A 14,687-nucleotide genomic window follows, 5' to 3' on the forward strand; every position below is an offset into this window, starting at 1 on the left:
GTCGCCCGCATGGTCGGGCTCGGGGCGCGGGGGCAGGGCCGGGGGCGCCCAGATCAGGGGCGGGCAGGGGTCGCAGGCCCAGGCCGGGGAAGGTCGCACCCGGGCGGAGTTGGAAGGAGACGGGGGCGCTTCACTCGGATCCACCCCCGCTCCCGCCCCGCCCCCGCCCCCGCCCGGCGCCCGCGGCCCCGCCCCTCGGCGCTCCCCTCCCCCTGCTCGTCACGCTCGGACGCGGGCGGGGGGCGGGGAGCGCCTCCGAGTGACGCGCCCTCCTCGCTGTGCCCTTCAGCCGCCGCCGCAGCTCACCGGGCGCCACATGGACCCAGCCGGCCCGAGCGCGCCCCGCCGCTGACCGCCTGCGCCCCGGGAAGGTAACCGCGCCCCGAGCGCAGCGCCCGCCCGGTCTCCGCTCCCCGGGTCTCCCCCCGGCGCCGGTTTCTCCTCCCCGGCCCCGGCCGCCCCCCGCCCCTCCCCCCGGCCCCGGCTTCTCCTCCCCGGCCCGCGTTTCTCCCCCCGGCCCCCGCTTTTCTCCTCGTCCCCGGCCACCGCTTCTCGTCCCCGGCCACCGCTTCTCCCCGCGGCCCCGGCTTCGCCCCGCGTCTCTCCCCGGCCTCCGCTCCCCGGGTCTCTCCTCCACGGCCCCGGCTTCTCCCCCTCGCCCCGGCCTCTTCCCCCGGTCCCCGTTTCTCCCCCCGTCCCCGGCTTCTCCCTGCGGCCCCCGCTTTTCTCCCGGGCTCCGCGCGCTCGGGGTCCGGGGCGGGCGCTGTCCACTGCCGCGGTGCTGAAGCGGCCCCCGCGGTCCCGGCCCGTGCCCGGCCTCCTCCTCGCTTCTTCCTGTCTCCGAGGCTCCCCCTCTCCTCCCTCGCCCTCTTTCTTTCCTCTCCTGGCGCGCTCCCGCCTGAGGGCCGCTCGCCCGCCCGCAAAGCCGAAGGGTGCGGGTGCGGCGGGGCTGGAGCCCTGCGGGTGTGCGGGGCCCGGCGGTGCCCTTCTTCCCCGCGCCGCGGGAGCCAGGGGAGAAGTTTGGAGGAGAATCGGCGCTGCGGCAAAGGCTCCGAGGGGCGCTCCCCACCCGCCGCCCTCCCAGTCCCCGCGCGAGTCCCCTTCCTCTGCGGAGAGCGGGGGGTGAACCGTCTAACAGTGTCTCTCCAGGGACCTGGGTTTCCCTGAAAGGAAAGACCCCACAAACGCGGGGGGCGCACTGCGGCTGCTGTGATTTCAGAAAGGGGCTTCCCAAGAGGGGACCAGAGCGCCCCACCCCACCCCATGCACATCTCGGGAGGCGGGAGTGCTCGGTCCCCGTTCCCATGTGTTCCCCGAAGGCTGATCCCCCTGAAGTTTCTCCCCAACCCCGATCTCTTCTACGTGGGTCATGTGGGGGACACACTGACTGCAGTGCCATCAGGGATAGGGTGACCCAAGCCTGCCTGGTCAGAAGCCACAGGAGCCCGCCCTGAAGGGCAGCCCCTCAAAGACCCACCCCCAACCCTTCTCCACTGCCCTGGGCTCCGGACCACCAAGGAGGCGCTGCTCCAGACACGGAGCTGCAGAGCAGAGCAGTCACCTTCAAACGCCCCCTGGGCCCCGCCCCTGCTTCCGCAGCCTGGCGCCAGTCGCCTCTGAGCGTTACCCCCTAAGCTGTCAGCAGCCCTCCCTGCAGGGGCTTCAGACACCCCAGGAGCTGGGGAGACCACTTTCAGGTCCTCTGGGGTCCTGGTTTGGGTGTGGGGACAGAAACCCCTCACGAACGGACTTCCCAAGCAGCCGCTCCTGGTGGGGAGGGTCCAGCCCACAAGGTATTAGGGGGACACGAATGATGGTCTCTGGGGAAGGCCAGGCAGAGGCCTGCTCAGGGTGACCAGTGACCACTTCACTCTCCCCCAGGAAGAACACTCACTCCTGGCCACACTCGCATGTGAGTTCTGACCCTTGGAGGAGCCGCTGTGGAATCAGAGCAATCGCCATGGAGTTCGTGATGAAGCAGGCCCTGGGAGGTAGGAAGCAGGAGGTGGGGTGGGGAGGGGCTGAGGGGCCGGGCCGCTGGGACAGGCAGACATGGAGAGACCACCACACCAGCTGCTCCTCAAGCGGCGCACCGCAGCAGCGCCCCTGCAGCCACACAGCCACCAACTGTGTGGAGGAGCCTGGGGCCTGGGGCAGAGGAGCAAGGACCGTGCCCAGCAGCGCCTGAGGCAGAAGAGCAAGGACCGTGCCCAGCAGCGCCCCCAGCCCAGCCCTTTTCGTGTCCCCGAGACAGAACTGGTGTCCCTGGCGGGATAGGGGCTGCCCTGTAAGCTCACTCTGCCCCGCTGCTGTGGTCGGGGCAGAGCCCATGGACCACGCTGATGCAGGTCCTAGGGGAGGGTGGACACCCTGGTGTAGGCTTTGCAGGGCCAATTCTAAGTGGCCAGGCTGGGCAGCCCCCAAGGGGGCTTCCTTCGGGTGAGGAGGGCCCAGCGGTGGGAGAGCAGGATGCAGGCGGCGGCCTCAGGGACAGGTGTGGGGACAGAGCTGGCCTGTGCATTTGGCGAGGACTCTGTGGGTTTCACTTGGGTGAGGCAGTGCCGTCCTCAGGGAGCCAGGGCTTGCTGGTTACAGGAGCAAAGGAAAAGGCCCAGAACAACTTGTGTGTCTCGACCGCCTCCCAGGCGGGACGTGCAGCCTTTTTTGTGTGTACTGGGGTGGGGGCAGGCCCCCTTCCAACCTGCTGTCTGCTATTTGAAGGGAACCTCGTCCCCACTTCATTGTGGCCAAAGACCATGCCAAGGGCAGCGGCTAAGTCCCTAGTCCAGGAGGTGGGCAGGGCCTGGGCCATACTGGTACAGACGTGTCCCGGCAGAGCTGATGGGGTCAACTTAGGCCTCAGGGCTGTCCTGGCGAGTCTCAGTTTTGCTCAGAGCCATCCATCTTATGTTCCCCCAGCTCCTTGGTGCAGCACCAGTGCCCAGAACTCCTGTGAGGGGAACCTGTGGCCGGTGCCCGATTCTACCACTGGAGACGCCTTACTTGGGTGGCCTCCACAGGGGAGTATCCTGACCTGCTGCCGTTCACACCTTGGTGGGAGTCAGGCCGCCTGGGAGCATTTCTGCAGTGGGGGAGCCAGCTGGGTTCGAGGGGCCAGGGACAAGGGTGGACAGAGGGCAGGTGCCGCTTCCCCCAGGACAGGAGCTGCCTGCCTGGCTGTCTCCTGGTGGGTGACTGTGCTTCCACTCAGCACAAATTAAATGAAAAGGTGTTGAGCCTGGCCTGGGGCCACATCCTGGAGATTTCGTGGTCAAGGGTAAGCTGCAGGTTGAGTCTAATTATAATGATTGCGTCACCGGGCCGTGATTCAGGGACTAGCCTGCATCTGCGCTGGGAGGGACGCACGTTCCACCCCGGGAGTCCCAGACTGTTACAGATAATTAATTAGGTGGCTAATTCAGGCCCTGAGGTGGGCTTGTAAGAAAACTGAAATATCTTATTTGGCTGTCTACATGACTGAAATTAGCTGGGTAATTACCAGCCTGAATTCCCTTTTTGTTTCATGGCAGCCCAAAGTTTCTCTTGCAGCAGCAACGGGGCAGGCATCCCTCAGCGTGGTGGAGCTGAGAGGGGCAGCCAGCGGACCCCAGGGGGTTCCACGCTGAGTGCTGCCTAGAGCACCCCACATTGGCTTTGCAGAGCACGTGAGGCTCGGAGCCAGCACTGCTGAGGGTGGGAGCTGGTGGGGGGCTCCCAGGCGAGACCTTGTTTTCTGCCTCTGCGCCTCTGTCCCTTACCCGGCGAGCCTCGTCGTTGCTGTCTCAGGATGCGTGTGAGTGAGACAGAGTGAGACAGAGATGGAAAATGGGGGGACCTCCAGACAGCACGACAGAGCTTGGCAGAGACCCCAAGAGAAGTATTGAGAAACAGACCAAGCCCCGGACACAAAGAAACTGGCAGGTGAGGGAGCAGGAGGCGCCCGGGAAGCCGTTCAGAGAGAGGCGAGCCCAGAAACAGGGTCAGGGAGGGGGGAGCTGGAGAAAGAAAATGACAGCCCAGAAACAGACAGAGAAAAAGACACAAATGTGTTATTCAGCACGCACAGGGACAGACAGGTGAAAACAGAAGGCACGTCAGAGGCAGAGGCAGAGGGAGAGACAGAGACAGAGGAGAGAGACAGAGACAGAGGGAGAGACAGTGGGGAGAGAGATGCATGAGAAATGAACTGCTAAGAGGAGTCAGGGCTGGGAGCGCAGGCAGCACGGCAGACGCACACGTGCATGCCCGTCAGAGGGCGCAGCAGAGAGGAGGAAGAGGTGAGGACCTGCTGGGGGCTCTGGGCAGGGGAATGGGCCTCACTGAGAGGTGGCCTAGTTAAATCATGGCCACTCGGGGGCTGTCCACGGCAGGCTGGGCTGCAGGTGTGAGTCTTGCCGAGGAGTGAGTGGCCCAGGGCCTGCTCATCTGACCCAACCCTAGGTCTCAAGGAGGGGCCCCTGTTGGGGCCACCGAGGGAAGGAAGCACGGTGGCTGCTGGGGTGACCGCTCACAGGGGAGCAGGAGGCTCCTCTGCAGCAAAAGTGACCTTGAACTGGGGCCGGGCCTCCCTCCACAACATGTGGGTTCGGATCCAGGGTCCTCATGGGAGTAATTTAAAGAAACTGGTTTCCTCAGGCCAGAAAGTCGGCCTGGGAGAAACACGGCCTGGGAGCTCGGTGGACATCGTGGAGGAACGTGGCACCTGTGGGTGCTGTGATCACTACAGACCCTTACAGGGCTAAATTCGGCAGAAGCGACAGTCACCCACTCTCCCGTCCTTCCGCCTTGATGTGACAACACCCTGTTTAAACATGCTCAGGTCCTCGGGAGTGCGCGGGGCAGGCGGGCAGGGGCTTCAGGTGGGAGAGGGTTTGCAGGATGCATATGTGGAGAGGGTGGGGTGCAGAGTGGGGCGGGGGCGGGGGCGTGGGAGGCAGCGGGACACACTCAGGAGAGCCTCTGACAGCCCCAGCAACGGAGCCCAAGGCAGGACATACCCATGCTCGGCTCTGCCACGTGTGGGGACGGCTAGTGGGCAGGTCCAGTGACTCCGGTGGTTCAGTCACGGTGGGCAGTGTCCTGCAGTGAGTGCCCCTCACCCATCCAGGCCCAACCCAGGGGGCGCAGCCTGGCCTGGGCTCGGTGGAGAAGCTGTCCTTGTCCCCAGAGAGTGGTGCGGTGTTGGGTTCTGTGTCCAGTCCTACATGGGGAGGGAAGGAGTTGAACGTCTGGGGAGAACCCACCTCAGGGGCATGGTCCTGGGTTTGGTGTGAGGAGGAGGACTGTGGTCACCCAGGCCGGGGTGGACGAGAAGCGTCTCGTGGACGGCCCAAGCAGGAAGTGCAGGGCTCTGCCCTGTGGGAGAGCCTCGAGGACCATCCACGGTCGGAGAGCCCCTCCGCACCCCTGTAGGGATGGGGTGTGAGTTCTCAGCAGGAACAACCCAAGGGGCTTGTGGGGGCCACCAGTGTCCACCTTGGGGGATCACACAAGGCTGGTGAGGGGTGTCCACCTTGGGGGTTCATGCAAGGCTGGCGAGGGGTGTCCACCTTGGGGGTTCACGTGAGACTGGTGAGGGGTGCAGTTGGGAAAGAATCTCCCTCTGTGAACGGAGACCACCAGAGCCAGGAGTCCAGGCCATGGATGCCTCAGCCACACTGCAGCCAACACCAGCATCTCCCCCAGCCCTCCACGGGGATGGAGGGGGCACCTCCTTCCTCCTTCCTGGCACCAAAGTGGGGCTCAGCACTCACCATCTGGGACCTCAGGCAGGGCCATGGAGGCAGCTGGGATCTGGGTAGTCCTGCCCTGATTCCCAGTGTCCACCCCCAAGACTTACACCATGGACAAGGTTGGGTGTCCGTCCTGTCCCAGACAGAGGTCCCTCTGGCCCCCCTGCCTCTCTCTTCTTGCCCAGTTTAGAGCTTAGCCTTCTCTGTTTATTGGGGACCCCACAGGCTGCCGATGGTTGAGGCAATGGGGAATTCTGCCAGTTCCTGCCCCACTGGGCCACTGACCAGGCTCTCTGGACCTGGGAGGACGGTGAAGCTGCAGGCTGGGCTGAGCTGGACCTGGGAGGATGGTGGAACTGCAGGCTGGGCTGAGCTGGGTCTGGGATGGTGGTGGAGCTGCAGGCTGGGCTGAGCTGGGCCTGGGAGGACGGTGGAGCTGCAGGCTGGGCTGAGCTGGACCTGGGAGGACGGTGGAGCTGCAGGCTGGGCTGAGCTGCAGGGACAGCGCAGATCCAGAGAAGCTCTTGAATTCCACGTGGGGAAGATGCTTTTGGCTGCAAGTAACAATCAGAGTGAGAGGGGCTTGAATTGGGGTGATGATGTGTCAGGAGGTGGCCCAGCTGCTTAGTGATGCCACTGGGGACCTGGTGCCATCAGGTGCCACCTTCATCCTCAGTGGATCTTGCATTCTGAGCCACTCCTCACAGTCTCAAAGTGGCTGGTGCTGCTCCAGCATTGCATCCATAGTCAGGGAAGGAAAGAGAGGAGCTAAGGGGCAACCCCTTCATCTGTTTAGTGGTGGTCTTTATGGACTCTCACGGAGGGTTTCCATTTACTCGCCACAGCTAGAAGAGGAAGGTGGGGGCCAAGGTGGGCCCATCCTCCTCCAAACAAGGGCCGGGTGTTGGGCAGGCCTCCCACAGTACCTGATTCACACCCAACTTGGGGAGACTTGGCTTCGAGGTGCAGAAGCCCTAGACAGTGATCCCCCAGCAGCGTGTCCTTCCCAGGCTGACACCTTGGAACAAGGCACGTGCTTGAAAGGCAGTTTGCAAACACCTGACAGTAAAATACCAACACTCATTCAGAACAGACTTCACAAACGCCGTGTGGTCAGGAGAGCGCTCATTCACGTTGCTGGGTTCAGCAGAGATGCCTCTTACCCCAGATTTCTGGGAGGCTGGAAGGACACTTCAGAGAAACTGCCTTTCCTCCCGAAACCATGAAGGGCAGTCCTTTCATCCGGAGAGGACACTCTTGGTTGATTAAGCTACAACTCAATTATAAATACTTCAGCCCCAACTTGGGAATAAAACGGATATTATGCACTTCAACTGACAACGTTATTTATGTTTTTGCCTCATTGATTGGCAAGACGTTCCTGTTGGGGTTAGAGCGTTTGTTTCAACAGCTCCTGACAGGACTACTTCAGTCACGCTTTGCTGCCATCAGACGCTGCTGGACTCGCGTGGGGAGCGCGAGCGTTTAATGCTGGGATGTCAGACAGAACAAGAACTGATGAAAGCTTCAGAATGAACATTGAGTCCAGGCAAATCTAATGCTGCCAAACTTCAGAGAACCTGCGTCTCCTGGTCCAGAGATCAGACGAGGGGGACACTGAGTGCCCGGCGGCCCCTCACCTAGGCGGTCCCCCAGGATGAGGCGAGGCCCCACCCTCCAGCTCCACCATCCAGTCCAGCACTGTCCTTGGGACAGTGGGGCTCCTGCTGTAGGTGGGCAAAGATCCGGAGTACAGGGTCCCTGCTGCCGGCTGGGGACTGCCCAGCGGACCCTCATCCTGCCCGAGGGACAGAGGAACCCCTTTCTGGCCCAGAGTCTCCCCAGCCCCCCGACCTGCCTGTGCTGCTGTTCCCCAGCGCGGTCCCCACCCAGCAGCTGGGGGCCTTGGGGACACTGGGTCTTCAGGCTGTGCTTCCCTCTATGGATCAGGGTGAACATTGCCTCTCTGTCCCTGCAGGGACTGAGGCCTCTGGCTTGCTTTTCGCAGCATGGCCAGCCCAGCAGGGTGGGGAGAGATCCCCCATTTTGCCCACCGGGTCCCCTTTGTTCTCAAGGCAGGAGGGGTTGGCTCCAAGCCTGGGCTTTCCCTCGGGGCTGAGGGTGCCTTGTGCAGACTGAGGCCAGGAGGGTGAAGGCTGTGGGGTCACACCCTGGAGCAGCTGGTGTGATGGGGCTGGCGGCCAGGCCGGCACCTCTCAGTTCTGCAGGAACAGGGCCTGTTGGCACGGCTGGTTGCTCCTTGGCCTGCACCTGCCCTGATGTTTCTGAGGGAGCCTGGCAGCCTTGCCCTGGTGGGAATGCCCGACCCTTGCGTGCAGGCTGGAGAGGCACGTGAAGACCCTCATCGGGCCCCTCCTCAGGACTCACAACACCCGGAGTCATCGTCCTTGGCCCTGATCCACCTTAGCAAAAGAGGTGCCCAGGGCAGCCCGAGGCCGGGGCCCCCCCATCCGCACTGCTGAGGCCAGGAAACCCATACCATGTGAGTGACCGGAAGAGGCCGAATGAGGGACGAGGATTACAACTGTCCTGGAAACCGACAGCTGCGCCATCTGCCAGTGATCTTGGCTCTGCTTGGGTCACTCAGTGGCACGTCCACCTCGCCTCTGTCTCCACGTGTCCCCTCCTGAAAGCCAGGACCAGGTGCTCGCTCAGAGAGCCTGGCACTCGGCTCCGCAGGCAAGGACAGCAGTGCCCGCAGCCATGATTGCAGGACCCCGGCCCCAGCGCAGGCCAGTGTCTGATCCCAGGCAAGCTAATGAAGATCTGCAAAGCCACCAGAGTTGCTGAGGAGAGAAGAGGTGTTTGTGGCACGTCAACGTGGGTGCGAAACGGAGGAAGCACTGCAGGAAATCAGGACGTGTATTGGACACGGGGCCCGGGGACCTGTGAGGCCACCGCGTCAGCCTCTCTGAGACGGTGGCAGTTGAGGCACGTGGCGGGGCTGGGGCTGGTCCACAGTCAGCTTGACAAGGCAAGGCGGTGGCGGCCAGTCAGGCCCAGGGCCCCTGGGTGTCAGCAGGTGAGCAGGTCAGGCGGGCACGGCCCGGCACTACAACACCTCTCCAGCGCCTCGGTGCCTCCCCTCTCCTCCACCCGAGGGCTGGGGCGCGCCGGGCTTGGCTTGGACTTGTGCTCAGCTGCACTGGGGCCTCTCAAGCACCAGGCTGGGCACCCAGCTCTCAGGAGGGGTGTGGGCTTGTCTGCAATGCAAGAACAGGAGCCGAAAGCCAACTTTCTTTTATACCAAATTCACTGTGGTCATTCTTCTGACCTTGCCCAATGCGCTCAGGGATGACAGGTGGACAGTGAGCCAGCCCCGAGGACGGCGGCGCCTCCAGTGTCCTGTGTGGGACTTGGCTTCTCGGATGCTGGTTTATTCCTTGACACCGGATGGGGAAAATACTGAGTTACCATGTCCAGGGTGCCCAGGACCTCCCCTCGCGGCTGGTGGAAGTGGAGGGGAAGGGAGCCCCAGGGCCTGGAGGGGGTCCTCATGGCCAAGGGGGCGCGACGGAATGAGGCTGTCACTGCAGATCATCTGCTCCCACGAGGTGATCAGTGTGTAGGGATTCCTGATGCTTCATCCTTACTTAAAATTTTTCTCTTAATTAATATTAAACTATCCTGATTATGCTGGGTCTTGTTTTAATTTTTGCCTAGGAGTCTCCTTGGACTGATTTTTTTTTCTTTTTTCTTTTCTTTTTTTTTTCTTTTTTGAGATGGAGTCTTGCCTGCTGCCCAGGCTGGAGTGCAGTGGCCTATCCCTGCCTCAGTTCATGTAACCTCTGGCCTCCCGGTTCAAGTGATTCTGCCTCAGCCTCCTGAGTAGCTGGGACTCACAGATGCCCACCACCATGCCTGGCTAATTTTTTTTTTTGTATTTTTAGTAGAGACAGGGTTTCACCTGTGTTGCCCAGCCTGGTCTCTGGCACCCTGAACTCAGTCATCCACCTGCCTTGGCCTCCCAAGGTGTTGGATTACAGGCGCAGCCACCACGCCTCGCCTGATTTTTTTACGCTCACCCAGTATGCACCCGCTGAGCCTTTTAACATTTCTGTCGCTTTATGTGGGTTGCCATTCAGAAATATATGGAGTTGGATTTCATTTTTTATCTCATTGGAGCCTTAATGCATCTGTTTAATGTGCACTGTTTCGACCAACGTATGTGATCTAACCTCTGTCATCTTCATTGTTGCCTTTTTAAATGCTTTCTTGCTGTTTCATTTATTTTAACTTAACTTAGGGACCACGTTTTCTCTTTAAAACCTCTGCAGTGCTTTGGAATGTGCGTGCTCTTTGAAAACATGACGTAAGCTCTAATTGTCAGAGTGGAAGATGATGCAGTGTATTTCCAGTCCTTGCCAGCACACTTTCGACAGTTCTGTGCACTTTATACTCATCCTACTCCTCTCCCATCTTTTGGTCTTTGCAATTTTTGAGATGGGGTCTTGCTCTGTCGTCCGGGCTGGAGTGCAGTGGAGCGATCACACCACTGCAGTCAAGAACTTCCTGGGCTCAAGTGAGTTTCACCTTAGCCCCTTTGAGGATCAGACTATACGTGTGCACCACCACACTTGGTTAATTTTTTTTTTTTTAAGACAGGGTCCCACCATGTTTCCCAGGCTAGGAAGAGAATTCAAATAATACAGAAAAGTATAAAGAAATGATATGAGAAAATCATTGGGAAAATTGAGATACTGCATTGTTTTGAAATCACTCATCACTTCATTTAAGAATATTTTTGGCCGGGCGCAGTGACTCACGCCTGTAATCCCAGCACTTTGGGAGGCCGAGGCAGGTGGGTCACGAGGTCAGAAGTTCAAGACCAGCCTGGCCAACGTGGTGAAACACCATCTCTACTAAAATACAGTGCTAGCTGGGCCTGCGGGCAGGCGCCTGTAATCCCAGCTACTTGGGAGGCTATGCAGAATTGCTTGAAACCGGGAGGCAGAGGTTGCAGTGAGCGGAGACTGCACCACTACACTCCAGCCTGGGTGACAGCCAGACTGGCCTTAAAAAAAAAAAAAAAAAAAAAAGAATATTTTCATGGAGAATGCCTTCAGATCCACTTCTAAATTTAAGAGACACTGCAAAGCTGCTAGTGCTGTTGATTTATTAGGACTTGTGAGTGCAGTCAGTGAGCTGACGTCTCAGGTTGGTAAGAAGAACCAGCCTCCAAGATGAATATAACTTAAATAGCGCAACAATAAACATGTAACAAATATAATTTCCCTTCACAGGCATTTATTTATATTCTCAAGGATCTTTGAATGGGTGGATATTTCAGGGAAGTCTTTGTTTATTTTGTAGACATTTAGACAGAAAGTCACCTTTTTGGTGATGGGATCTGGAATAAGTAGAGACCTAAGTCCAAGTTATGGAAGTGGTGCGCTCTTGCAACTTCCCACCCATTAAATGAGCCTGGGGCAGCCGCAGAACACTTGATCGGCAGCCCTCCTCAAGGGGCTTCCGCGCCGCAGAGATTTATGGCCTGTGAAACCTGTCACAATTGCAGCTGAGACTGAACAAGATACTGGGGAACTTACAGTGACTGACTCTCAAGCTGCCCCACTGAGGTATGTCTTATGTTTCATCTCAGATGCCACGTGTTAACCTCCTGTAATGCTCCCATGCCCCTCCGTGGCTGTATGTAAATACTGCTCAGCGACAAGCCCTACAGTGCACTGCAATTACACCTCCTATAAAGCCTTTTGTTTGTTCTGTAGTTTTTTTTTTTTTTGAGTAGTGAGTCTCACTTGCTGCCCAGGCTGGAGTACAGTGGCTCGATCTCGGCTCACTGCAGCCCACCTCCAGGGTCTGGGCATGATTCCTCCTGCCCTCAGCCTCCAGCAGCGGACCACAGGCACTCCACACCGCTACTCTTCAGCTGATTTTTGTATTTTTAGTAGAGACGGGGTTTTACCGTGTTGGCCAGGCTGGTCTTGAACTCCTGACCTCAGATGATCCACCCACCTCAGCCTCCCAAAATACTGGGATGACAGGCATGAGCCACCACGCCTGACCCTTTGTTTTTATCTTCTAATTCTTCAACTGAATTTTTAATTTCTGCATTTGTATTTTAATTTCCAAGAGCTCTTTTCTGTTTTCTAAATTTTTTTTTTTTTTTTTTAGACGGAGTCTCGCTCTGTCGCCCAGGCTGGAGTGCAGTGGCCGGATCTCGGCTCACTACAAGCTCCGCCTCCCAGGTTTACGCCGTTCTCCTGCCTTAGCCTCCCGAGTAGCTGGGACTACAGGCACCCGCCACCTCGCCTGGCTAGTTTTTTGTATTTTTTAGTGGACACAGGGTTTCACCGGGTTAGCCAGGATGGTCTCGATCTCCTGACCTCGTGATCCACCCGTCTCAGCCTCCCAAAGTGCTGGGATTACAGGCTTGAGCCACCGCACCCGGCCTGTTTTCTAAATTTTTGTTCTCTTTACAAGTTTTCCTCCTCTGTTCTCTGTGTTGTCTCTGAGCTCTGTTTTGGGAGCCCCCAGATTAACTGGGGTTCCAGTGTGTAGGAGCTGGCAGCCCTGCCCTAATGGGAAATGAATGGGGCTAGACCCGGTGCCTGTCATGGAATACTTCTTTCGCCTGGTGGATGGCTTGAACCGTAGTTACCCAACCCATGGCTGGGGGCCCCTCACACAGGACACTTGTTCATACCGGCAGATGCCCCGTGGCTTGTGTCTGCCCCAAGTACAGGCTATGCCTGCCTGGCCATCACTCTGGCACAGGGACCCCAACCTTGTGTTTCTCCCGGACTCCTGGGGAAAACCTGGCCTGGGGGAGCCCCTGGTTCTTCAGCTTTAAGGCACAGATTCAATCCACCACTGCAATAGGAAACAAGTTCAGAGATTTTTGCTACAGATCTTGGCAGAGGATGCCGTGAGTCGCGGGGGCCATCCTCCATCTCCGGGTCACATGAGGCAGGGATGAAGAGTCAGGCAAAGGGCCAGGCGCGGTGGCTCACGCTTGTAATCCCAACACTGTGGGAGGCCAAGGCAGGTGGATCACCTGAAGTCAGGAGTTCAAGACCAGCCTGGCCAACATGGTGAAACCCTATCTCCACTAAAAGTACAAAAATTAGCTGGGTGTGGTGCCGGGCACCTGCAGTCCAAGCTCCTCAAGAGGGTGAGGCAGGAGAATTGCTTGAACCTGGGAGGTGGAGGTTGCAGTGAGCTGAGATCGCACCACTGCCCTCCAGCCTGGCAATAGAGCGAGACTCTATCTTAAAAAAAAAAAAAATCAGAGTGGGGACAGCTAGCATGATTATAAGAGGAAGTGGAGTGTGGGTCCCTTATATTTGCAGGCAGATACCTGTACGGTCCTTTCAGAGCAAGTGGCGGGAAAAGCAGGGGTTCCACCTGCTGGACAGGAGAGAGGCCTCTAAGTTCACAGGTCTGGCCACCGGTTTGGGTCGCCCAGGTGTGGCTCTGCCTCTGATGCCCAGGCAGTGGCCTTTGCTGTGTCGTTTTGTTACAAGCTCCTTTTCTGTCCATTTAGCTTGCAGCTTTCTTTGTATCGGAGACTTTCCCTGGATGCACATTTATGTTTCAGTGAGTCAGGAAAAGCTGTGGGAGTCTTCTGTGCGTGTGTGGGAATTCTGGGCTTACCTGTGGGGTGAACGGGGTGAGCTGGCTTTTATGTTCAGGAATCCGCACAGGTCAGGCCCTTTAGGTATTTTGGGGAGTGTGGCTCTGTATCCCCAGAAATGGATTATGTGTGGCTGGACGATGGACCTGTGAGCAGGGCAGTGGGCTGGGCTTGAGTGAGGGCTCTGTAGGCTGCAGACATTCCCTGAACTCTCTGTTTTCAAGGAATCACTGCTGCCTTTTAGGATTGGTGCCTGAAGGTTGGTCTGAGCTTGGGGGGTCTCTGGTTCAGCTTCTCCAAGGAAGTGATTTCTTGATATCTCACGTGGGTGGTGGGCCCAGTGCCCTTTATACAGACCTTTCACCATCCCTCGTGTCTGCGCCACTCCCCTGACAGCAGGGCCTCCAGTCCCAGAGTCTTCCTGGAGTTCCACCTGGCTGGTCAGCTTCCCAGCAGCATCTCCTTCTGCAGAGCCCATTCGTGCACCTGCTTTCCATCGTCGCCAATCTGACACTGTGCACCTGCTTTCCATCGTCGCCAATCTGACACTGTGCACCTGCTTTCCATCATCCCCAATCTGATACCGTGCACCTGCTTTCCATCGTCGCCAATCTGATACCACATTTACCCAGGCTCTCTTCTCTTGTTGTGTTATTCTTGTGAAACTATACTATTCAGTTTCTCTCTCTTTTTTTTTTTTTTTTGAGACAGAGTCTCACTCAGCCACCCAGGCTGGAGTGCAGTGGCACAATCTCGGCTCACTGCAACCTCCAACTCCCAGGTTCAAGCGATTCTCCTGCCTCAGCCTCCCGAGTACCTGGGACTACAGGTGTCCGCCACCACACCCGGCTGCTTTTTGTATTTTTAGTAGAGACGGGTTTCACCATGTTGGCCAGGATGATCTCAATCTCTTGACCTCATGATCCGCCCGCCTTGGCCTCCTAAAGTGCTGGGATTACAGGTGTGAGCCACCCCCCCAACCTATTCAGTTTCTTTACTCCCATCTTAGTGGGGTTGTGGAAAGGCGTGTCAATAAGCATATATGTTCAATCCATCATGTTTAAACAAAACTCAGTACACTATCATTTGTAAGGGTGCCTGGCATTAGGACAGCCAGCATTAGGACATTAGGATAACCAGCGTTAGGACAGCCAGCATTAAAGTAGGCAGCATTAGGACACCAGGCGTTAGCCTTAGGATGCCCAGCATTAGGACACCCAGTGTTAGGATGCCCAGCGTTAGGACACCCAGTGTTAGGACATTAGGATAGCCAGTGTTAGGACAGCCAGCATTAGAGCAGGCAGCGCTAGGACACCAGGCATTAGCCTTAGGACGCC

General features: G+C 58.1%; 1 protein-coding gene across 1 annotated transcript in view; it reads left to right on the forward strand.

The window, feature by feature from the left end:
* Window positions 1–251: 251 nt before the first annotated feature.
* CPLX1 (complexin 1) overlaps window positions 252–14,687 on the forward strand; it is a 44,367-nt gene continuing 29,931 nt past the window's right edge. The window contains exons 1-2 of the mRNA XM_003890927.4: window positions 252–371; window positions 1,882–1,991. Coding sequence (XP_003890976.1) covers window positions 1,961–1,991 — 31 coding nt within the window. The 5' untranslated portion in view covers window positions 252–371; window positions 1,882–1,960. The remainder of the gene's footprint in view (window positions 372–1,881; window positions 1,992–14,687) is intronic.

This window comes from Papio anubis, chromosome 3 (genome assembly GCF_008728515.1).
Source record: "Papio anubis isolate 15944 chromosome 3, Panubis1.0, whole genome shotgun sequence".
In the NCBI taxonomy this organism is placed as follows: domain Eukaryota; kingdom Metazoa; phylum Chordata; class Mammalia; order Primates; family Cercopithecidae; genus Papio; species Papio anubis.